General features: G+C 42.4%; 1 protein-coding gene across 2 annotated transcripts in view; it reads left to right on the top strand.

Moving 5' to 3' along the window:
* Positions 1-7,048: 7,048 nt before the first annotated feature.
* Positions 7,049-25,673, top strand: part of LOC135508372 (tyrosine-protein kinase receptor-like) — a 136,110-nt gene continuing 117,485 nt past the window's right edge. For both annotated transcript variants that reach the window (XM_064928510.1, XM_064928508.1), the window contains exon 1: positions 7,049-7,335. In XM_064928510.1, coding sequence (XP_064784582.1) covers positions 7,281-7,335 — 55 coding nt within the window. In that variant the 5' untranslated portion in view covers positions 7,049-7,280. The remainder of the gene's footprint in view (positions 7,336-25,673) is intronic.

Below are 25,673 nucleotides of genomic sequence, written 5' to 3'. Positions count from 1 at the left end.
GCCACATGGACAAAAGGAACACCTATATGAGAATGCTATTCATTGACTACAGCTCAGCGTACAACACCATAGTGCCCTCAAAGCTCACCACCAAGCTAAGGAACCTGGGACTAAACACCTCCCTCTGCAACTGGATCCTGGACTTCATGACGGGCCGCCCCCAGGTGGTGAGGGTAGGTAGCAACACATCTGTCACACTGATCCTCAACACTGGAGCTCCCCAGGGTTGCGTGCTCAGTCCCCTCCTGTACTCCCTGTTCACCCACAACTGCATGGCCAGGCACGACTCCAACACCATCATTAAGTTTGCTGATAACACAACAGTGGTAGGCCTGATCACCAACAATGACAAGACAGCCTATAGGGAGGAGGTCAGAGACCTGGCCGGGTGGTGCCAGAATAACAACCTATCCCTCAACGTAACCAAGACTAAGGAGATGATTGTGGACTACTGGAAAAGGAGAACCGAGCACGCCCCCATTCTCATTGACGGGGCTGTAGTGGAGCAGGTTGAGAGCTTCAAATTCCTTGTTGTCCACATCAACAACAAATTAGATTGGTCCAAACACACCAAGACAGTCGTGAAGAGGGCACGACAAAGCTTATTCCTGTCACGTTCTGACCTTAGTTCCTTTGTTTTGTCTTTGTTTTAGTATGGTCAGGGCGTGAGTTGGGGTGGGCAGTCTATGTTTGTTTTTTCTATGTTGGTTTTTGTGTTTGGCTTGTATGGTTCTCTATCAGAGGCAGGTGTCGTTAGTTGTCTCTGACTGAGAATCATACTTAGGTAGCCTTTTTCCACCTGGGTTTCATGGGTGTTTATTTCCTGTTTAGTGTTTGTAATTCACCTTACGGGAATGTTCGTTTGTTGCTTATTGTTTTTGTTCAGTGTTAATTTTGCTTCATTAAATTATGGACACTTACCACGCTGCGTTTTGGTCCTCCGATCCTTCTTGCTTGGTTTTGGTCCTCCGATCCTTCTAGCGTGGTAACGGGCAGCAGCGATCGCAGGACTCATGGACTTGGGAGGAGATTCTGGACGGTAAGGGACCATGGGCACAGGCTGGAGAATATCGCCGTCCCAAGGCTGAGCTGGAGGCAGCGAAAGCCGAGAGGCAGTGGTATGAGGAGGCAGCACGGCGACGCAGCTGGAAGCCCAAGAGGCAGCCCCAAAAATGCATTGGGGGGATCACACTGGGAGTGTGGTGTAGGCAGGTAGGAGACCTGCACCAACTTCCCATGCTTACCGGAGAGAGAGAGGGACCGGGCAATGAGGTGCACAGTGTCCCCGGTGCGTGTGCATATCCCGGTGCGGTAAATCCCAGTGTCTCGTATCGGCCGGGCTAGAGTGGGCATCGAGCCAGGTGCCATGAAGCCGGCTCAGCGCATCTGGTCTCCAGTGCGTCTCCTCGGGCCGGTGTACATGGCACCAGCCTTACGCATGGTGTCCCCGGTTACGCAGTATATTTGTCCAACATGCCAGTATTTCTTTGGCAGTGAAGTGCCAGATCATTGCACATCATGTTGTTGCCTCCCTGGGGATATGTCATCTCTTGTCAAGAGTGTATCAGTGTTCATGAAATGATCAGTGAAAAAACAACAAGGAAAAGTTATCAGACCCCAAATTCTGTGACACAGAATATAAGTATTGTAGGTCCAAGAGCAGCCCAGATAGTATAGATTACATTTATGATGGTGCACTATACAAGTGCAAAACACTGCAGAGAGGTTGCCTTGGTGATAGAGTGAGCCAGAGCCACCTACAGATACAAAACACCACAGAGAGGTTGCCTTGGTGATAGAGTGAGCCAGAGCCACCTACAGACACTAAACACGGCAGAGAGGTTGCCTTGGTAATAGAGTGAGCCAGAGCCACCTACAGATGCAAAACACCACAGAGAGGTTGCCTTTGTGATAGAGTGAGCCAGAGCCACCTACAGACACTAAATACTGCAGAGAGGTTGGCTTGGTGATAGAGTGAGCCAGAGCCACGCACACACACTAAACACCACAGAGAGGTTGCCTTGGTGATAGAGTCAGGGAACATCATACATGGTGTTAAGGGCCCATCTCCTTTAATGTTTGCTTTTGATGACATGCACGGCATCGTAATTGTATGTGTCGGCGAATGACTACACTGTGGTTTGAGTCCAAATACCATCGTAGGTCCTGGTCTATTGGAATGAAATAACGACGGCTAATGCACTTTTGTACATCGCTCTATTTCGTACATTTATCAAACCAAGCTAACAAAAGGTTTGTTAAAGAAATGTGAAGGCTAGGATACCCTAGTTTACTTGAAAGACATCCCAGGGGTACAAGGGAACTACATCTGTTTACAGCCCAACAAATGGGAAGTAGACTCTTCACTGTACACAACTTTCTTTCTTTTTTTACATTGTATTGATTTATTTTGAGTATGTATGAATGAAGGTGTTTCTTAAAATGACAGCATTATATATAAATCATTATTACATTCACTGAAGTGTGGGCCTACTGAAACCATTATCAACTGTGTTGGTATCTATCAAATATCAATTATTTATTGCACGTGGACATTGTCAATGATTACATTACAAATGCTGAGTTGAAATGTTTGATATTGCACAATTTTTTTAAAAAAGTCTCTTTTCTCTGTTGTCTAAAGTCTCTTTTCTAACTTATTCTGTACTTAATAACAAAATCCTGCAGGTTTTGGTCCTGCAGGCAAGATTCCTGCCCCTAATATTGTGGAGGACTTAATTCTTCCTGCTGCCGCGGATATGGCTGGGACAATGCTGGGGGAAATGACCAAAAAAACTATACAGACAAAACCTTCATCAAACAACACTGTTTCACGACGCATCAGTGACATGGCAGGAGATGTTTTGAAACAATTACTGCTTTGCATTTCTGACATCAAATGGACTTTGGTGGTCAAGATGTGTTGGTATCTGTACTGATGGCACCAAAGCCATGACAGGGAGACATAATGGAGTGGTAAGGTGCGTGCAAGCAGTTGCTCCGGATGCCACTTGGGTACACTGCATCATCCACCGAGAGGCTCTTGCTGCCAAGGGAATGCCTGAAAGCTTGAAATGTGTTTTGGACACTATAGTGAAAATGGTTAACTTTAAAGCAAGGCCCCTGAACTCTCGTGTATTTTCTGCATTATGCAATGATATGGGCAGCGACCATGTAATGATTTTACAACATACAGAAGTTCGCTGGTTATCAAGTGGCAAAGTATTGACACATTTTTAAAAAATTGAGAGACAAGCTTAAAGTTTTCTTTACTGACCATAATTGTCACTTGACCTCTTGCACAATGATGAGTTTCTCACACGACTGGCCTATCTGGGTGATGTTTTTCTCGCTTGAATGATCTGAATCTAGGATTTACAGGGACTCTCTTGCAACTATATTCGATGTGCGGGACAAAATTGAGGCTATGATCAAGAAGTTGGAGCTCTTTTCGGTCTGCGTTAACAAGGACAACACACAGGTCTTTCCATCTTTGTTTGATTTTTTTGTGTGCAAATGAACTCATGCTTACAGACAATGACAAATATGACATAGCGAAGCACCTGAGTGAGCTGGGTGAGCAATTACGCAGGTACTTTCCCAAAACGCATGACACAAACAACTGGATTTGTTATCCCTTTCATGCCCTGCCTCCAGTCCACTTACCAATATCTGAACAAGAGAGCCTCATCGAAATTGCAACAAGCGGTCCTGTGAAAATTGAATTTAATCAGAAGCCACTGCCAGATTTCTGTATTGGGCTGTGCTCAGAGTTTCTTGCCTTGGAAAATCGCGCTGTTAAGACACTGATGCCCTTTGCAACCACGTACCCATGTGAGAGTGGATTCTCGGCCCTCACTAGCATGAAAACTAAACACAGGCACAGACTGCTGGTGGAAAATGATTTAAGACTGAGACTCTCTCCAATACAACCCAACATTGCAGAGTTATGTGCATCCTATCAAGCACACCCTTCTCATTAACCTGTGGTGAGTTATTCACAATTTTCGATGAACAAATCAAGTTTTATATGGAAGCTGGCTAAATAAAGAGCAACATTATTGGTTATTATTATATTATTATTTGTGCCCTGGTCCTATAAGAGCTCTTTGTCACTTCCTAAGAGCCGGGTTGTAACAGAAACTTACACTAATTCTTATGTTTAATAAATGCATCGCATAGTGTGTGTGTGACAGGCTTAAAATGATGGCAAAAAACAACATTTGAGAGTGCACTGACCCTGGTGCTAACGGGGGTACGCAGCTGGAGGTTGAATGTTTGAAGGGTATGGGACTATAAAAAGTTTGGGAAACACTGGACTAGAGGAATTAACTTTTGCACTTTGCAATAGAGACTGTACTTCAGGTGTGCAATGTTTTTCAAGTAAACATTAATTTGGTCTTGTGAGACCTAACGGATTACTGAATCATATGTCAGTTGTCATTCAGTCCAAACATAAGAAGGGAAACTGTGAGTTCTTGTGCTTGTAACCTTTAATTGCATAACTTGGCACCTTTGGCTGAGTAGATACTGAGCCTCTAATGTAAGACAAATTCAAGGTAACATACTGTAGGCTCATCACTGTTTCCTACTAATACTACAAACAAGTACAATTGGAAAGCTCTACTGTGGAAAAAGCATGTACAGTTGAAGTCGGAAGCTTACATACACTTAGATTGGAGTCATCAAAACTTGTTTTTCAACCACTGTGCAAATTTCTTGTTAACAAACTATCATTTTGGCTAGTTGGTTAGGAAATCTACTTTGTGCATGATACAAGTACTTTTTCCAACAATTGTTTACAGACAGATTATTTCACTTATAACTCACTGTATCACAATTCCAGTGGGTCAGAAGTTTAAATACACTAAGTTGACTGTGCCTTTAAACAGCTTGGAAAATTCCAGAAAATTATGTCATGGTTTTAGAAGCTTTTGAATCAATTGGAGGTGTACATTCAAACTCAGTGCCTCTTTGCTTGACATCATGGGAAAATCAAAGGAAATCAGCCAAGACCTCAGAAAAGGATTTTAGACCTCCACAAGTCTGGTTTATCCTTGGGAGCAATTTCCAAACGCCTGAAGGTACCACGTTCATCTGTACAAACAATAGTTCACAAGTTTAAACACCATGGGACCACGCAGCCATCATACCGCTCAGGAAGGAGAAGCGTTCTGTCTCCTAGAGACGAATGTACTTTGGTGTGAAAAGTGCCAATTAATCCTTGTGAAGATGCTGGAGGAAACGGGTACAAAAGTATCTATATCCACAGTAAAATAAGTCCTATATCGACATAACCTGAAAGGCCGCTCAGCAAGGAAGAAGCCACTGCTGCAAAACCGCCATAAAAAAGCCAGACTATGGTTTGCAACTGCACAAGGGGACAAAGATCGTACTTTTTGGAGAAATGTCCACTGGTTTGATGAAACAAAAATATAACTGTTTGGACATAATGACCATCTTTATGTTTGGAGGAAAAATGGGGATGCTTGCAAGACAAAAAACACCATCCAAACCGTGAAGCATGGGGGTGGCAGCATCATGTTGTGGGGGTTCTTTGCTGCAGGAGGGACTGGTGCACTTCACAAAATAGATGTCTTCATGAGGAAGGAAAAATGATGTGGATATATTGAAGCAACATCTCAAGATATCAGTCAGAAAGTTAAAACTTGGTCACAAATGGGTCTTCCAAATGGACAATGACCCCAAGCATACTTCCAAATTTGTGGCAAAATGTCAACAAAGTCAAGGTAAGGACAACAAAGTCAAGGTATTGGAGTGGCCATGACAAAGCCCTGACCTCAATCCCATAGAACATTTGTGGGCAGACCTGAAAAAGCATGTGCGAGCAATGAGGCCTACAAATCTGACTAAGTTACACCAGCTCTGTCAGGATGAATGGGACAAAATTCACCCAACTTATGTGCAAAGCTTGTGGAAGGCTTCTTGAAACGTTTGACCAAAGTTAAACAATTTAAAGGCAATGCTACCAAATACGAATTGAGTGTATGTAAACTTCTGACCCACTGGGAATGTGATGAAAGAAAAAAGTCTTAAATACATAATTCTCTCTACTATTATTCTGACATTTCTCATTCTAATACATTTTTTTTTACCTTTATTTAACCAGGCAAGTCAGTTAAGAACAAATTCTTATTTTCAATGACAGCCTAGGAACAGTGGGTTAGCTGCCTGTTCAGGGGCAGAATGACAGATTTGTACCTTGTCAGCTCGGGGGTTTAAACTTGCAACCTTCCGGTTACTAGTCCAACGCTCTAACCACTATGATTAAATGTCAGGAATTGTGAAAAACTGAGTTTAAGTGTATTTGGTTAAGGTTTATGTAAACTTCTGACTTCAACTTTAGATTATGTGTAACAGGCAGTATTTTCCGAGTAAAAGAAAGAAAACCCCTGATTTCTGCAATGCAATATTTAATGAAATCTGACCAAAGGTCTTCAAATCAACTTATACGGTATATTTTCCTTTTTTATTTTAATTTGATATTGCTTTAAAGTAACTGTCCAGTGAAGACATCACATTTAAAAGTTAATATTCTGTTAACTCATACCCAAATAATGCTGTTGACTTGTTTTATACTCGTATTTGGCATACATTTTAGAAAACAACACTGGTTATTTCCACATAGAGAATGATATCATCTTGCCTAATTGCCTGAGTTGACCAATCAGTGGTCTACTTACATTAATATTTGAATTGACAGTATATTTCCACACCATTCTGTTTCTGGGGTATACCCACACAATTCCAACACGGAGAAGCTGCTTGTAAAATACTTAATTACATTTTTTGGAAGGAAAAGTTTTTCACTCATATTGTCATTAATTATTGGTCATATTTCATACAAATCTGAAAACATTGGAAGGTTACGATTTCTTAACGCAAACAGTACACCATTGCATGACCATACCAACCGCTACATACAAGCCCTCTGCAAGGCAGTATACAGTATGGTGCAATAACGGCTCGGTAAAAAAATAACAGCTGGCGTTAGGACCACGTTTCTGACTAGGCAGAGGTAGTAACCCAGAGAGGGAGCGAGAGAGGGTGAGAGAGTTTGAGTCTGTCGCGAGTTCAGACCCAATCGCTGCGGCATCTTCATCAGAATGTATTATTAGACTACTGCAAGCGGGTGAAGAAACTCCACTTGAAAAGATCTTTAAACGTGTTTTTAGTTTAGCATTTGTTTACATGAATAAATAAAGTGGCAAAAGTGCAAAATAGAGACAACTCTTTCCAGGATCCTTCCAAAAAGAGCCATGGATTATATAGGAAGACACATTTTTATTAATATTGCGCTCAGTGTTTTGATAGGTAAGTAACCTACTGGCTAGTCATTCATTGATAATCTACTTGGCTATATTTGGGCATTTATATTAAATCAATTTCAGTAATATTTTCTTCATCACTTTAGTTTGGTGTAGTAGGATTACTAAACTGAGTCAACTTTATTCGAAGTTTCAACATCAGTTCCCCTCACGGTCATGAGATTCGTCTACTCCTATGATAGGCATATACATCAATTAACTTTATTGGGCAATTGTTACACATTCCCGAACGAATTTCATTAAGGTAAACATACCTATAGAGTTATTTAAGGTTCTATCAAATATGTATCACTGAAGTGTTACAGATTGCGCGCTAGAAATGTAAAGGTAATTTCCGATTGATCTGATTTAAACAGCGTTTACGGTGAATGCAGCCTCCGCGGGAACATCGCCTTTAAATTTAAATGATGCTGTAACGCTGAATTTCCGATACACAGATTGAATTGCTCCCTTGGAGTCATTTTCAACTGAGTTGCTTCTAGAACATTGCTATTTGACACACCGTGATTATTGTACGTTTGAAACCCTGCATGTTTGGAACGGTGCTGGATTATATATCAGAACACGATATCCAAATGGATAGATGTCCATGTTGTCAATATGTAGCCCACTTAACTGTGCCTCATACTTTTTCCTACTGTAGGTTATGTCCTTGATTTACTTGTATAACCTTCTAAACTAGAATAAGCCTTTATTGGCCATACATTATACAAATCCTCTCAATCTCCACAATCAGTAATGTCTCAGAGTTCCTGGGGATCCTGCTTGTACATGTCTGTTTTAACTGGAGCCTACATTTCTGCATATAGTGCTTCTTTAGAAAATGGACACACTGTAAATGTACACACACTACCACACACGTTGTGCCTTATGATTTAGCAGTAGCAACAAGTCAGCGTTTTCTCAATTAGTTTTATGTAAGTATGACAAGAAAACACTCATGTAAGATTCATGAAGTTCAACTGTAAATTTAATCAGAATAATTAAGTAAATGTTGTTTTCATTTGGCTAAAAAATAAAGTACTTGCATAATTATCTCTCAACGTTTTAAGAAGAAAAATGATAAATTATATAAAAAAGTGTCCAAATTATATTAGGTGGTTTTTCTCTGTTTTATAGTGGCTTATTTCTTTATAGTTTTATAAAATCGTTATTGCTATATATTGTGGCAGAATTTTCCCTAGATGAGGATCATTGAAGTATTTCACATAAAAAAAATCAAAATAAATCACTACCCTCTGTAGTGCCTTGTGGTCGGAGGTCGAACAGTTGCCGTAGCAGGCAGTGATGCAACCAGTCAGGATGCTCTCGATGTTGCAGCTGTAGAACCTTTTGAGGATCTCAGGACCCATGCCAAATCTTTTTAGTTTCCTGAGGGGGAATAGGCTTTGTCGTGCCCTCTTCACGACTTTCTTGGTGTGTTTGGACCATTCTAGTTTGTTGGTGATATGGACACCAAGGAATTTGAAGCTCTCAATCTGCTCCACTACAGCCCTGTCGATAAGAATCGGGGTGTGCTCGGTCCTCCTTTTCCTGTAGTCCACAATCATCTCCTTTGTCTCAATCACATTGAGGGAGAGGTTGTTGTCCTGGCACCACGCGACCAGGTCTATGACCTCCTCCCTATAGGCTGTCTTGTCGTTGTCGGTGATCAGGCCTACCACTGTTGTGTCATCGGCAAACATAATGATGGTGTCATAGTCGTGCCTGGCTGTGCAGTCATGAGTGAACAGGGAGCACAGGAGGGGACTGAGCACAACCACCTGAGGGTCCCCTGTGTTGAGGATCAGTGTGGCAGATGTGTTGTTACCTACCCTTACCATCTGGGGGCGGCCCGACAGGAAGTCCAGGATCCAGTTGCAGAGGGAGGTGTTTAGTCCCAGGGTCCTTAGATCTGTGGATCTGTTGGAGTGGGTCTAGGGTTTCTGGGGTAATGGTGTTGATGTGAGCCATGACCAGCCTTTCAAAGCACTTCATAGCTACAGACGTGAGTGCTACGGATCGGTAGTCTTTTAGGTAGGCTTCCTTTGTGTTCTTGGGCACAGGGGCTATGGTGGTCTGCTTGAAACATGTTGGTATTGCAGACTCAGTCAGGGACTGGGTGAAAATGTCAGTGAAAACGCTTGCCAGTTGGTTAGCGCATGCGCTGAGTACACACCCTGGTATTCCGTCTGGCCATGTATACCACCCCAAGGTAGAGGTGGTATATAGAAGGAACAACAGAGGGTAGTGCATACGGCCCAGTACATCACTGGGGAAAAGCTTCCTGCCATCCAGGACCTCTATACTAGGCGGTGTCAGAGGAAGGCCCTAGAAATTGTCAAAGACTCCAGCCACCCTAGTCATAGATTCTCTCTGCTTCTGCATGGCAAGAGGTACCGGAGCACCAAGTCTAGGTCCAAGAGGCTTCTAAACAGCTTCTACCCTCAAGCCATAAGACTCCTGAACATCTTATCAAAGGGCTACCCAGACCACTCTTTTTATGCTGCTTACTCTCTGTTTATAATCTATGCATAGTCACTTTAACACTACCTACATGTACATATTACGTCAATTACCATCGACTAACCGGTGCCCCCGCACATTGACTCCGTACTGGTACCCCCTGTATATAGTCTCGCTATTGTTATTTTCCTGCTGCTCTTTAACTACTTTTTACTTTTATTTCTTATTCTTATTCATATTCTTTAAACTGCATTGTTGTTTAGGGGCTTGTAAGTAAGCATTTCACTGTAAGTTCTACACCATCAAGAGCATCCTGACCGGTTGCATCACCGCCTGCTATGGCAACTGCTCGGCATCTGACCATATTTTGTTTGATTTTAGAATAATATATTATAATGTATAATAATCTTTATTGGTGCCAATCAAACAAATGATAGTGCCAGTAAGAGCAAACTAGATGGGATGGCGTATCGCTGCAGAATGCTGTTGTAGCCATGCTGGTTAAGTGTGTCTTGAATTCTAAATAAATCACTGACAGTGTCACCAGCAAAGCACCCCCACACCATCACACCTCCTCCTCCATGCTTCACGGTGGGAACCACACATGTGGAGATCATATGTTCACCTACATACTCTGTGTCTCACAAGACACGGCGGTCAGAACCAAAAAAACTCAAATTTGGACTCATCAGACCAAAGGACAGATTTTCACCAGTCTAATTTCCATTGCTTGTTTTGCTTGACCCAAGCAAGTCTCTCTTCTTATTGGTGTCACGTCCTGACCTTAGTTCCTTTTTATGTCTCTGTTTTAGTTTGGTCAGGGTGTGAGTTGGGGTGGGCATTCTATGTTTTGTCTTCTATGTTTTCTATTTCTATGTGTTTGGCCTGGTATGGTTCCCAATCAGAGGCAGCTGGCAATCGTTGTCTCTGATTGAGAACCATACTTAGGCAGCCTGTTTTCCCACTATGGGTTGTGGGTAGTTATTTTCTGTTTAGTGTTTTTGTTGCACCTTACAGAACTGTTAGTTTGTTGTTTTTATTCTGGTATTCATCTTCATTAAAAGTATTATGAATACATACCACGCTGCACTTTGGTCCTCTTCTCCTTCTCCCGACAACAATCTTTACAATTGGTGTCCTTTAGTAGTGATTTCTTTGCAGGTATTCGACCATGAAGGCTTTATTTATGCAGTCTCCTCTGAACAGTTGATGTTGAGATCTGTCTGTTACTTGAACTCTGTGAAACATTTATTTGGGCTGCAATTTGAGGCTCATAACTCTAATGAATATATCATCTGCAGCAGAGGTAAATCTGGGTCTTCCTTTCCTGTGGTTGTCCTCATAAGAGCCAGTTTCATCATAGCGCTTGATGGTTTTTGCGACTGCCCACAGTTCTTGACGTTTTCAGAATTTACTGACCTTCATGTCTTAAAGTATTGATAGACTGTAGTTTCTCTTTGAACATTTGAGTGGCTCTTGCCATAATATGGACTTGGTCTTTTACCAAATAGAGTAGTTGCCATATCATGAAGTGATGCAACTAGTCAGGATGCTCTCGATGATGCAGCTGTAGAACGTTTTGAGGATCTGAGGACCCATGCCAAATCTTTTCAGTCGCCTGAGGTTGAATAGGTTTTATTGTGCCTTCTTCACGACTGTCTTGGTGTGCTTGGACCCTGATAGTTTGTTGGTGATGTGAACACCAAGGAACTTGAAGCTCTCAAGCTGCTCCACTACAGCCCTGTCGATGAGAATGTAGTCCACAACATCTCCTTTGCCTTGATCACGTTGAGGGAGAGCTTGTTGTCCTGGCACCACTCGGCCAGGTCCCTGTCTCGTTGTTGTCAGTGATCAGGCCTCCCACTGTTGTGTCATCAGAAAACTTAATGATGGTGTTGGATTCGTGCCTGGCCGTGCAGTCATGAGTGAACAGGGAGTACAGGAGGGGACTGAGCAGGCCCCCCCGTGAGGGACCCCTGTGCTGTAGATCAGTGTAGCGGATGTGTTGTTACCTACCCTTACCACCTGGGGGCAGCTCGTCAGGAAGTCCATGATCCAGTTGCAGAGGGAGGTGTTTAGTCCCAGGGTACTTAGCTTATTGATGAGCTTTGGGCACTGTGGTGTTCAACGCTGAGCTGTAGTCAATGAATAGCATTCTCACATAGGTATTCTTTTTGTCCAGGTGGGAAAGGGCAGTGTGGAGTGCAATAGAGATGGCATCATCTGTGGATCTGTTAGGGCGGTATGCAAATTGGAGTGGGTCTAGACTTTCTGGGATAATGGTGTTGATGTGAACCATGACCAGCCTTTCAAAGCACTTCATGGCTATAGACATGAGTGCTACGGGTCGGTAGTCATTAAGGCAGGATAACTTAGTGTTTTTCGGCACAAGGACTATTACAGACTCGGACAGGGAGAGGTTGAAATGTCAGTGAAGACACTTGCCAGTGTGTCAGTGCAAGCTCGCAGAGTACACTTCCTGATAATCCATCTAGCCCTGCGGCCTTGTGAATGTTGACCTGTATCAACGTCTTACTCACATCGGCTGCAGAGAGTGGGATCACACAGTTGCCCGGTACAGCTGGTGCTTGTTCGACTGTGATCTGGCAGAGTTTCACACACATACTCGGGCTGACTGGCTCTCGTTCAGACAAATGAGAAATAAGTGCACTCGGTCTATCCAGAAGGCCATAGTTAGTTATTTTAAGAAGCAGTTCTCTCTCTGTGGGTCTAACCCCAAGAAGTTCTGGAAAATGGTTAAAGACCTGGAGAATAAACCCTTCTCCTCACAGCTGCCCATATCCCTTAATGTTGATGGTGTGGTTGTTACTGACAAGGAGCAAATGGCTGAGTTCTTTAATCACCACTTCATTAAGTCAGGATTACTATTTGACTCAACCATGCCTCCTTGCCCGTCCAACATTTCCTCATCTCCCACCCCTTCTAATGCGAATAGCCATGATGATCCTCCCTCTTTTCCCCCTGCCCCGCTACAAAGTTTCTCCATGCAGGCGGTCACTGAGTCCGAGGTGCTAAAGGAGCTGCTTAAACTTGACCCCACAAAAACATCTGGGTCAGATGGTTTAGACCCTTTCTTCTTTAAGGTTGCTGCCCCTATCATTGCCAAGCCTATCTCTGACCTTTTTAACCGGTCTCTCCTCTCTGGGGAGGTTCCCATTGCTTGGAAGGCAGCCACGGTGCGTCCTTTATTTAAAGGGGGAGATCAAGCGGATCCTAACTGTTATAATCCAATTTCTATTTCGCTTATCAAAAGTGTTGGAAAAACTTGCCAATAATTAACTAACTGGTTTTCTTGATGCCTGTAGTATTTTCTCTGGTATGCAATCTGGTTTCTTCTCAGGTTATGGATGTGTCACTGCAACCATAACCATTTCACACGTACCAACACACAGGTGTGATCATTCTACAGTAATCCATGTACGATAAAACCGGTGTGAATCGAACGCTTATTTAGAACGCTTATTGAGAACGCTTATTTAGAATGGCCAGTTTCAAATAACGCAACAATCAGCATTTGAGCTGGCCACACTGTTTTTTCCGAAACATTTTGCACAAACACAGTCCTTAGAAAGTTATGTCAAGAATGTGAGCAGTTTATTTTTGGATGCAATGTTCAGACATTCACAGAAGTATCTATAGAATAACACAATCATCCAAACCAAAAAAATGCAGGCTACATTTGTCCTAGCGCTAACTGAGGAAAGATTGAAATAACATATAGTGGTCATATAACTCTCGGCTGACATAAATTACAATATGAATTAGCTAATAGCAATTACTATTATAATTAATCACATCATGGGTGAGCTCACCTTTGATCGAAATAATTGAGTAAAACACTTTCTAGAAATCAAAAGTAATCCGACGACGGTTAGTTTCTCCTCACCACCATTCTTTTTTTTCTTCTCAGAGAAACCAAAGATAATAAGAGAAGACAAGATTAGTATGGTCTGTTTATAGTATGCATGTTGAAGGGTGTGTGTCATATACCATCGTTCACATCCCACCATTCACTTGCGGAAGTTCTCAAAAAAACTCTTCCTCACCTCATTTTGTTACAACATATTTGGTCCGACAGACATTTACGTGACACCCAGAATGCATTGTATGTCAACAAACATGGTATTTTGCACACATAATATGTGCCCATTACAATCTATGCAAGAATCAGAATGCATGATTTGTCAATAGTACTTGAAAACATGTAAATATATAAATAATTACCAGACAAAACATTTTCTGATAGGGATTTATTGATACATGTGGCACGTGCCGGCAGTCAATCACGTAACCTCTCACTCCCACTCTGAGCCATTCAGTGTTGTTGTTTATGTATGTTTATGTATGTAGCTAGTGAGATAAGCTGTAGCATTAGAAATGTCTTTCAAAAGGAGACAACTCACAAATGCAGAAATTCTGGAGATTAAATTTTTTTTGACAATGAGTCTGAGTATGAAAGTCAGGAATCAGATTCTGACAGTGAGGAGCTGCCCCCCAAACTTGTAATCATTGAGAACCCTGAATCTGAGGACTCCGTGTCCACTGACGAAGTCTCAGGTCCCTTTGAAGATGCTGTTGGTGATGGAAGCAGACTGACAGTACAGGAGTTATGTGGGAGCTGGAAGGCCGCCAGCCATTTCACCCCTCCTGGCCCTGCTGTTTGCTTTGATGAGTCCCAGTCTGGAGTGCAACGCCCCTTGTCATTTCCATCTGAGGCAGAGTGCTTCAAGTTGTTTCTGACAGGTGGAGCTGGTGGGAGACATAGTAGACGAGACCAATCGCTATGCCTTAGAACTACAGGAGAAGAGTGAGCCAGGAGTGAGTGGGAAACTCACTAAATTGGTGACAACCACAATTAGTGAAATGTATACCTTCCTGGTGACAGTCCTTCTCATGTGAATAGTAAAGAAGACCTCCCGAAGAGAATACTGGAGCACAGATCCTATGTTTGCAACTCCCTTCTTTGCCACACTCTTTTCCCAAGATGCTTCCTAGTTCTGCTGCGATGCCTCCATTTCGTCAACAATGCTACTGCCATCCTAAATGACCCGTTATACAAAGTAAGAAATCTTCCAGCATCTGCTCTCCAAAAGCACAGGGGCATGTGGCACAGTCAGTTCGAACAGGAAGGGGATGCCGCCATTTGGATGAAGGAAGATGCAGAGGGGGGAGGTGGAGTTCAAGGAGAATGGTCAACAGCTGGCAGTAAGGTGGCATGACAAATGAGACGTCCATGTTCTCTGCACTGTCCATACAGCAACCATGTCGGCCACAGGGAAGGTGGACCACCTGAGAAAAATCAGACCAGACTGTGTGCTTGACTATAACCTCAAAATGGGGGCAGTGGATAAGATGGCCATGATAAACAGCGTTGTGGAATGCACTCGGAAAGTGGTATTAGAAGATATTTTTCCATCTGATCGACACTGCTGCCCTCAATGGCAACATAGTTCACCGCCAACTAACAGGTGAGATGATTACTGAACAAGGGATTTTTTGTAATTGGACATGCAGTTCACATACAGAAACTATTATAACATAGTAAGGCACTTACTTTGATAGAAACGCAGATTGGATTTGAATCAGGGTGTCTGTAATGACACCTTTAACCCTGAGATGCTGTGCCTTAGACTACTGCGCCACTTGGGAGTCATAAGGCTAGGGTAGCTTCAATATACAACACAAGCTAATACTTCTCTGATGCATTTAGCATTGTTTTACAGCGCTAATAGAAGAATGTAGCTAGCTCCATAAACACGATTGAATACAACACCATAAAAGTTATGAAATGAATAACGTTACCTCGCGTGTCCGCGGTTATAAGGAATATACACACATATATTATGCTCCATAAATACAGTGAGATACAGTAGAAATGACATACAGAAACTATTATAAGGCACTTACTTTGATAGAAATGCACACATTTCCAAAGTTATTATCGGTAATGAAAACAACAATGACTGCAATGCGGGCAAGAGATGGAAAATGTGAACATGTGTGTGCAGATCCTGTTCTGACGGGAGATGCTCAAATGTCTGCAGACTTGAACTGCACAAACAATTGGGAAGTGCTTGGGGAATTTTGTCTGGGTCAGAAATTTCAATTTTTAAAATTTTGTCCTCAAAAGTAAAAAATAACTACTTTTATGTGAATGAATGAGGAGGCGGAACACACCCCAATTCAAACTGTTCTTAGAAAATACAACTTCTTAGAAAATTATTTGAAATTGACAAGTTGAAAACAGCCTATAAATATATACAGGCTTCGTGCCTTGGTTTGAGGGCAGCGCGGATTAAATGTACTGTTGCGTAACAATCACATTCTGGAATGGAGAGAACATTCTAACATCACGTGCATAAAAAAACTCATGCTGGGGTGACCATTAGAGATATTTGGAACTCATGTATGAAAAGGTTAAAAGTCCTAAATAAATTCACCATTTCCCTTGATTCTACTGTAAAATGACGCCGAAAGAAATGGCAGCAGTTTTACAGGCGCCCAAGCAATTGTGCTATTATGTGGGGTTTTTTCCCGAGTTATTTGTAACTTATTTTGTACATAATGTTTCTGCAACCGTATCTTATGGTATAAAAGAGCTTCTGGATATCAGGACAGCGATCACTCAACTTGGATTAGACAAAGATTTTTTCTGCAACAACCAAGACGCACAGAACATTCTCCAAACACCCGACAGGGCCAACATCCCTGTTATTTGCAAGGGGAAGCTACACAGGTACAGAGGACAAAGAGCCGGATGACTGGTCAGGACCCGGAAAAGGCGAGTGGGAAAGCTGCCATTACCGCCAATACTACTTGCCAACGTGCAATCATTGGACAATAAACTATATGAAGTACGATCACGAATATCCTACCAACGGGACATCAAAAACTGTTTATATCCAATGTTTCACGGAATCGTGGCTGAATGACGACATGGATATTCAGCTCGTGGGATATCTAGATCACCTGTACTCCACACACAGAGACGCGCACAAAACTCTCCCTCGCCCTCCATTTGGTAGATCCGACCACAAATCTATCCTCCTGATTCCTGCTTACAAGCAAAAATGAAAGCAGGAAGCACTAGTGACTCGGTCTATAAAAACGTGGTCAGATGAAGCAGATGCTAAACTACAGGACTGTTTTGCTATCACAGACTGCAACATGTTCCAGGATTATTCTGATGGTATTGAGGAGTACACCACATCAATCACTGGCTTTATCAATAAGTGCATCGAGGACGTCAGCCCCACAGTGACTGTACGTACGTACCCCAACCAGAAGCCATGGATTACAGGCAACATTCGCACTGAGCTAAAAGGTAGAGCTGCCGCTTTCAAGATGCGGGATTTTAACATGGAAGCTTACAAGAAATCCTGCTATGCCCTCAGACAAACCATCAAACAGGCAAAGCTTCAATACAGGGCTAAGATTGAATCATACCACACCGGCTCCAACGCTTGTCATATGTGGCAGGGCTTGCAAACAATTATAGACTACAAAGGGAAGCACAGCCGCGAGCTGGCCAGTGACATGAGCTTAACAGATGAGCTAAATCACTTCTATGCTCGCTTCGAGGCAAGCAAAACTGAGGCATGCATGAGAGCATCAGCTGTTCCGGATGACTGTGTGATTACTCTCTCTGTAGCCGACGTGGATAAGACCTTTAAACAGGTCAACATACACAAGGCTGCTGGGCCAGACGCATTACCAGGACATGTGCTCCGGGCATGTGCTGACCAACTGGCAGGTGTCTTCACTGACATTTTCAACATGTCCCTGATTGAGTCTGTAATATCAACATGTTTCAAGCAGACCACCATAGTCCCTGTGCCCAAGAACACAAAGGCAACCTGCCTAAATGACTACAGACCTGTAGCTCTCATGTCCGTAGCCATGAAGTGCTTTGAACGGTTGGTAATGGCTTGCATCAACACCATTATCCCAGAAACCCTAGACCCAATCCAATTTGCATACCGCCCAAACAGATCCACAGATGATGCAATCTCAATTGCACTCCACACTGCCCTTTCACAGCTGGACAAAAGGAACACTTATGTGAGAATGCTATTCATTGACTACAGCTCAGCGTTCAACACCATAGTACCCTCAAAGCTCATCACTAAGCTAAGGATCCTGGGACTAAACACCTCCCTCTGCAACTGGATCTTGGACTTCCTGACGGGCCTCCCCCAGGTGGTGAGGGTAGGCAGCAACACATCTGCCACGCTGATCCTCAACACTGGAGCACCCCAGGATCCTGAGATCCTCAAAAGGTTCTACAGCTGCAACATCGAGAGCATCCTGACCGGTTGCATCACTGCCTGGTACGGCAATTGCTTGGCCTCTGACCGCAAGATACTACAGAAGGTAGTGCGTACGGCCCAGTACATCACTGGGGCAAAGCTGCCTGCCATCCAGGACCTCTACACCAGGCGGTGTCAGAGGAAGGCCCGAGAAATTGTCAAAGACCCCAGCCACCCCAGTCATAGACTGTTCTCTCATGAGACAAATAAACTTTGATTTGATTTGCTTAAGCAATGTTGTGCTGCTATTTTTATTGACTTGGCCAAAGCTTTTGATACGGTAGACCATTCCATTCTTGACAGCTGGCTAATGAGTATTGGTGTCTCTGAGGGGTCTTTGGCACCTCCAAAACAAAGATCATGTTGTTTGGTAAGAAGAATGCCCCTCTCCACACCGGTGTGATTACTACCTCTGAGGGTTTAGAGCTTGAAGTAGTCAACTCATATAAGTACTTGGGAGTATGGCTAGACGTTACACTGTCCTTCTCTCATCACATATCAAAGCCGCAGGCTAAGGTTAAATCTAGACTTGGTTTCCTCTATCGTAATCGCGCCTCTTTCACCCCAGCCGCCAAACTAACCCTGATTCAGATGACCATCCTACCCATGCTAGATTAGGTAGACGTAATTTATAGATCGGCAGGTAAGGGTGCTCTCGAGCAGCTAGATGTTCTTTACCATTCGGCCATCAGATTTGCCACCATCAATGCACTCTATACTCCTCTGTAAACTGGTAATCTCTGTATACACTTCGCAAGACCCAATGGTTTATGCTTATTTATAACACCCTCTTTGGCCTCACTCCCCTCTACCTGAGATATCTACTGTAGCCCTCATCCTCTACATACAACACCCATTCTGTCAGTCACATTCTGCTAAATGTCCCCAAAGCCACACATCCCTGGGTCACTCCTCTTTTTAGTTTGCTGCAGCTAGCGACTGGAACGAGCTGCAAAAAACACTCAAACTCAATCATGAACACTAGCGTGATGCATTGTTGTCTCTACCTTCTTGCCCTTTGTGCTGTTGTCTGTGCCCAATAATGTTTGTACCATGTTTTGTGCTGCTACCATGTTGTGTTGCTGCCATGTTGTTTCTATCATGTTGTTGTCATGTTGTGTTGCCACCATGCTGTGTTGTCATGTGTTGCTGCCATGCTATGTTGTTGTGTTAGGTCTCTCTTTTTGTAGTGTTGTCTCTCTTGTCGTGATGTGTGTTTTGTCCTATATTATTATTATTATTTATTTTTAATTCCAGCCCCCGTCCCCGTAGGTGGTCTTTTGCCTTTTGGTAGGCCATCATTGTAAATAAGAATTTGTTCTAAACTGACTTGCCTAGTTAAATAAAGGTTAAATAATAATAATAATAAACATGGGGAAAGGCAAAGAACTCACAAATGAAAAGAGATAAATGATTGTTGACTTTCATTAATCAGCCAATGAGACAATGGAAAAACAATGAAAAAACAAATATGCCACATCACTATTAGGGCAACAAATAAGAAGTTTAAAACCACTGCAACAGTGGTAAACTCGCCTGGTAGAGGACAGGTGTATTTTGTCCCCACGCACAGCAAGGAAGATCGTTCGAGAGGCAAAGAGTGCAAGGGCCACAGTTGAAGAAATTACAGAACTTGGTCACATCTTGGGGTCACTAAGTCTCAAAATCTACAGTTAGATGCCACCTCCATGCCAATAGACTATTTGGAAAGGTTGCCATAAAAAAGTGTTTATTGAGGTCAACCAACAAATGTAAATGACTGAAGTTTGCTAAACGACATTGGCACTTGGATTGGAACCAGGTGCTCTGGTCAGATAAGAAGAGAATAGAGGTCTTTGGCCACACACAGCAGTGGTGGGTTTGGCCTTGTAAGAAGGATGCATATGCAGAAAATAACCTCATACCTACTGTAAAATATTGTGGTAGATCTTTAGTGTTCTGGGGCTGTTTTGCTTCCACTAGTCCTGGGGCCCTTGTTAAAGTCAACGGCATCATGAACTACCAAGTACCAGGACATTTTAGCAAAAAATCTGGTTGCCTCTAGCCAGGTGGATGAAACTTGGCCACAAGTTGATCTTCCAAGACAATGACCACAAGCACAAATCAAAATCTACAAAGAAATGGTTAATTGACCAAAAATCAACATTTTGCGATGGTCATCTCAGTCTCCGGACATGAACCCCATTGGAACCCTGTGGTTTGAATTGAAGAGGGCCGTCCATAAGTGCAGACTGGAGGATATCAAGGATCGGGAAGGATTCTGTATGGAGTAATGGTCTAAGACCCCTACCAATGCGTTCTCCAATATCATAAGACATTAAAAAGGCTGTGTTGTTATCCTCGCAAGGGGAGGGTGCAGAAAGTATTACATTATAGCTCAGTATTTGTATTATTTATTTTATACATCATTTTTTGCTCATGTTCATCAAGGGTGCCAGTAATATTGGATGTGGCTGTACTTTATTGGGGCGGCAGGGTAGCCTAGTGGTTAGAGCGTTGGACTAGTAACCGAAAGGTTGCAAGTGCAAATCCCCGAGCTGACAAGGTACAAATCTGTCGTTCTGCCCCTGAACAGGCACTTAACCCACTGTTCCTAGGCCGTCATTGAAAATAAGAATTTGTTCTTAACTGACTTGCCTAGAAAAATAAAAAATAAAAAATACTCCTTAGCCTCAGAGATCTGGTTTGTATTCAAGGTCAAACACAACTGCTTTACTCACTAATGTCTCAGGGTCAGATGATATTGTCAAGGTATTATACGGATGATGAAGCTGTATTTTACAGTCACTATGGACGGACGCACAAACTATGAGAAAATTCACTATGCTATTTTTTAACAGTAATAATAATAACTATTTCTAGAGTGCTTTTCAATAACAAATGATCAAAGTTAAATCATATAAATAAATAAAAGCACTACAAAGATACAGAGACAGAAGTTAAACAAAATACCTAAATAAAGTCACACATTAAAATCATTTTTTTTTACAAATGTGGGATTTAAAAAGAGGCACTCTCGGCCTCCCGATTATTGCGGCTTCACTACAGCCTGAGGTTCGATCCCATAACTGGAAGTCCCATAGGGCGGCACACAATTGGCCGAGCATCGTCCTGGCTAGTTGAGGGTTTGGCTGGGGTTGACTACGGTCGTCAGTTGAACTGTGTTTCTTGCAACAGATTGGTGCGGCCGGCTTCCGGGTTAAGCGAGCGGGTGTTAAGGCACTTGAATCGACCTTCGCCTCTCCCGAGCCCATCTGGGAGTTGCCGTGATGAGACAAGGTTGTAATTGAATCGCAATTGGATATCACATAATTGGGGAGAAAAGGGGAGTACATTAAAAAAAAGAGGCACTTATTCTAAAATCCTGATCTCCTTTGACAACCCAATGTCTATAAGTTACATGTGTTTTCAGCTCATGGGAGTGTTATTCCTCCCATGTTTTCTTCTTATGGTGATAAAGTATACCCCTGTGGTTAAATGTGTTGGAAGGTAGTGGGTTTGATCAGCACCAAGCTCATTTGTCAGGATAAATTGTCTAGGTCATATCACCACAAAAAAATCCTTTGTGAATAAAGAATAATGATGATTCCTTTTGGCAGGTCTTGTAACATTCATCAAAGCATGTGTTGTTGACAGTAGTCATTGGTTAAATGAATTATACTACTTGGACCTTCAGCTAATAGGAAAAGGCTATAAAAGGTAATAACACTGATGCTCAGAACATTTTGATATGATTCTGGGATCTTTCTGTAGACTGTCTTGAGAGTAAATTAACTGTCTTGAGAGTTTTTTGTTGTGCTGCTTTCAGTTTCCAGTCTTATTCAGTTCCGGTTGTTTATAGTCAATAAAGAACTTTAAAGCTTTGTTCATTTTCTAATGACCTATGAAAGATGGAAAGGAGTGAGTTGTACAGGCATTTAATGGTGCATTGGAAGAACAGCACCATGGTCTAGGCCTTTTAGCTCCAGTAAATTGCCCATGCACTGTCAAAGCTCCATTATTAGTGTATCCCTCTGGACATCCCCTCTCAGTGGGCACAACACCATTCTTTCTTGACATCCTGCAGAGCTTCTAACACCAACATGTGTAATATGTGTAGCCTTTTCTGAATGAATAGACAGTGGATGACTGTCTGTATATAACAGTATAAACCCAGCAAACAGAGGCTGTCCTGATGACGTTAGTCAACCATTCTGCCATGTCCTGGGGTGGTCTTACCGACTCATTATTGTTTGCAGTGTAAACTAGTGTCAGCTGGGAATTATGCAGACCACTGATTGTTGTTGATGTGTCTCTATAACGAATCATGCCTCAGGATCTGGATATGGTTTTCATTAAAACAAGATTGGAAATAAATGGCTCCCTTCCAAAGATCTTTTCTGTGAATTACTTCATTTTCTTGCAGATGAGATAAAGTATTATACATTTTGGGCGCTCTTTTGGTCAGAATACAGTTTGGAAATACCCGAAATAGCTCAGTATAGCTTTATTACCAAGCGTGTCGAGAGCATCAAGTTCCTTGGTCTTCAAATCTCTAAAATGGTCCACACAGGCGCACAGTCATGAAGAACACACTACAATGCCTCTTTCCCCTCAGGAGGTTGAAAAGGTTTGGCATGGGCCCTCAAATCCTCAAAAAGTTATACAGTTGTACCATTGAGAGCATCTTGACTGGCTGCATCACTGCTTGATATGGAAATAGCACTGCCCTCGATCGCATGGCGCTACAAATGGTGGTGTGGACAGCCAATGCATCACTGTGGCCGAGCTCAAAATGGCTACACAGACTATCTGAGTTGACCATTGTATTTATAAAAAATGTTTTACAAGTCTCTACGCGCACTCACAGTGCTGTACACACTCATGCACACTGACACTCCAACTCACACACAAACGCTCACTTCATTTGGTCAAACACATAATATGAAGATATATTTATACTGACTCTATACATACTCACACCCACTCACATACAATCATCATATATGCTGCTGCTATTCTGTTTATCATATATCCTGATGCCTAGTCACCTTACCTTATACATATCTACAGTGCTGCCAGAAAGTATTCATACCCCTTGACTTATTCAACATTTTGTTGTGTTACAGCCGGAATTCAAAATGGATTGATATATTTTTTTACACACCCATTTACACACAACATCCCATAATCACAAAGTGAAAACATGTTTTGGAAATGTTTACAAAAATGTAAAAAAATTCAATAAGGAAATATTTGAATTAGGTAAGTGTTTACAGCCCTGAGTCAATGCTTTGTATAAAAGCACCTTTTGCAGCGTGCGTCTTTCCAGGTAAGTCTCTCAGAGTTTTCCACACCAGATTGTGCAACAATAGTCTGTTATTCTTTTCACAATTCTTCAAGATCTGTCAAATTGTTTGTTGATCATTGCTCGACAACAATTTTCAGGTCTTACCATAAATGTTCAAGTACATTTAAGCCAAAACTTCCCTGGTCTTTGTAGTTGAGTCTGTGTTTGAAATTCACTGCTTGACTGAGGGACCTCACAGATAACTAACTGTATGTGTGGGGTACAGACATTAGGTAGTCAGTAAACACTATTATTGCACACAGATTGAGTCCATGCAACTTATTATGTGACTTGTAAAGCATATCTTTATTCTTGAACTCATTTAGGCTTGCCATCAGAATGGGGTTGAATAGTTATAGACTCAAGACATTTCAGTATTTTCATTTTTAATTAATGAGTAAACATTTTGAAAAACGTAATTCCACTTAGACATTATGGGGTATTATGTGTAGGCGTAGGGACAAAACAATCTGATCAATTTTAAATTCAGACTGTAACACAACAAAATGTGGAAAAGGTCAAGTGGTGTGAATACTTCCTGAAGGCATTGTACCTCTATCACTCCAGTATCCCTTCACATTGTAAATATGGTACTGGAACTGACTGAGCCTGTATATAGAATACTTACATTCTCGTGCTCTTCTTATTTCTATTTCACGCTTGTTTTTGTTCTACCTTGTGTTATTTTTAGTACTACATTGATATTGATTTCGGCATTGTTGGGTTTAGAGCTTGCAAGAAAGGCATTTCACTGTACTTGTGCACGTGACATTACAACTTGAAACTTGAAACTAACCCAGTATGTACTGTTACCCTTGGAAGAAAAATGGACTTTGAAAATATAATGAAGAAAACACTCCAGTGTGAGAACTGTGGGCTACAGTTTTTCCCTGAAAATCTTTCAAGTCCATTTTGTGTGGCAATTTAAATGTTTTTCTGTAGGTGTTTCTTATGTTTATCAGACTTTGTCAGAGCATGGAAGGTGTGAGGTGAAATTTAAGTCATGCAAACAATTAAAGACACTCAATCGTACCCAAAAGGCTCTTATCAAGAGTAGACATTCCACATTGTTACCAAGTGTGGGGTTTTTGTAGTGTGTGCCTGGTACACCAGGAATAACCTTTGAAGTTTGACTAGATGTGAAGCACGGCAGCGGGGTTATGAACCCAGGCTTATGTGATGGAGCTGAAATACAATCAAAATCAAATCAAATTTTGTCTGTAAACACACCAGCCAGCTGATCTACGCATGCTCTGCGGACACAGCTAGGGATGCCGTCTGGGCCAGCAGCCTTGCGAGGGTTAACACGTTTAAATGTTTTACGCACGTTGGCCATGGAGAAGGAGAGCCCACAGTCTTTGGTAGCGGGCCGTGTCGGTGGCACTGTATTGTCCTCAAAGCGCGCAAAGAAGTTGTTTAATTTGTTTGGGAGCAAGACGTCGATGTCCGCGATGGGGCTGGTTTTCTTTTTGTAATCCGTGATTGTAGACCCTGCCACATACATCTCGTGTTTGAGCCGTTGAATTGAGACTCCTCTTTGTCTCTATACTGACGCTTTGCTTGTTTGATTGCCTTATGGAGAGAATAACTACACTGTTTGTATTCGGTCATATTTCCAGTCGCCTTGCCATGATTAAATGTGGTGGTACGTGCTTTCAATTTTGTGCAAAAGCTGCCATCAATCCACGGTTTCTGGTTAGGGAAGGTTTTAATTGTCACAGTGGGTACAACATCTCCTATACACTTCCTTATAAACTCACTCACCGAGTAAGCGTATACGTCATATCCCAGTCTACGTGATCGAAGCAATCTTGAAGCGTGGAAGCCCATTGGTCAGACCAGCATTGGATAGATCTAAGCACAGGCGTTTCCTGTTTTAGTTTCTGCCTATAGAATGGGACCAACAAGATGGAGTCATGGTCAGATTTGCCAAAAGGAAGGCGGGGGAGGGTCTTGTATGCATCGCAGAAACTAGAGTAGCAGTGGTTGAGTTTGTTACTCGCTCGTGTACTGCAATAGATATGCTGATAGAATTTAGGTAGCCTTGTTCTCAGATGAGCTTTGTTAAAATCCCCAGCTGCAATAAATGCAGCCTTAGGATATGGTTTCCAATTTGCATCAAGTCCAGTGAAGTTCCGTGATGGTGGTCGTGGTATCTGCTTGCTGGGCGTTATGCACGGCTGTGAGGATAACCGAGGAGAGTTTTCTTGCGAGGTAACA

Source organism: Oncorhynchus masou, chromosome 21, assembly GCF_036934945.1.
Source record: "Oncorhynchus masou masou isolate Uvic2021 chromosome 21, UVic_Omas_1.1, whole genome shotgun sequence".
Classification (NCBI taxonomy): domain Eukaryota; kingdom Metazoa; phylum Chordata; class Actinopteri; order Salmoniformes; family Salmonidae; genus Oncorhynchus; species Oncorhynchus masou.
The sequence above is the reverse complement of the archived record's forward strand: the minus strand, read 5'-3'. Positions and strand labels throughout refer to the sequence as shown.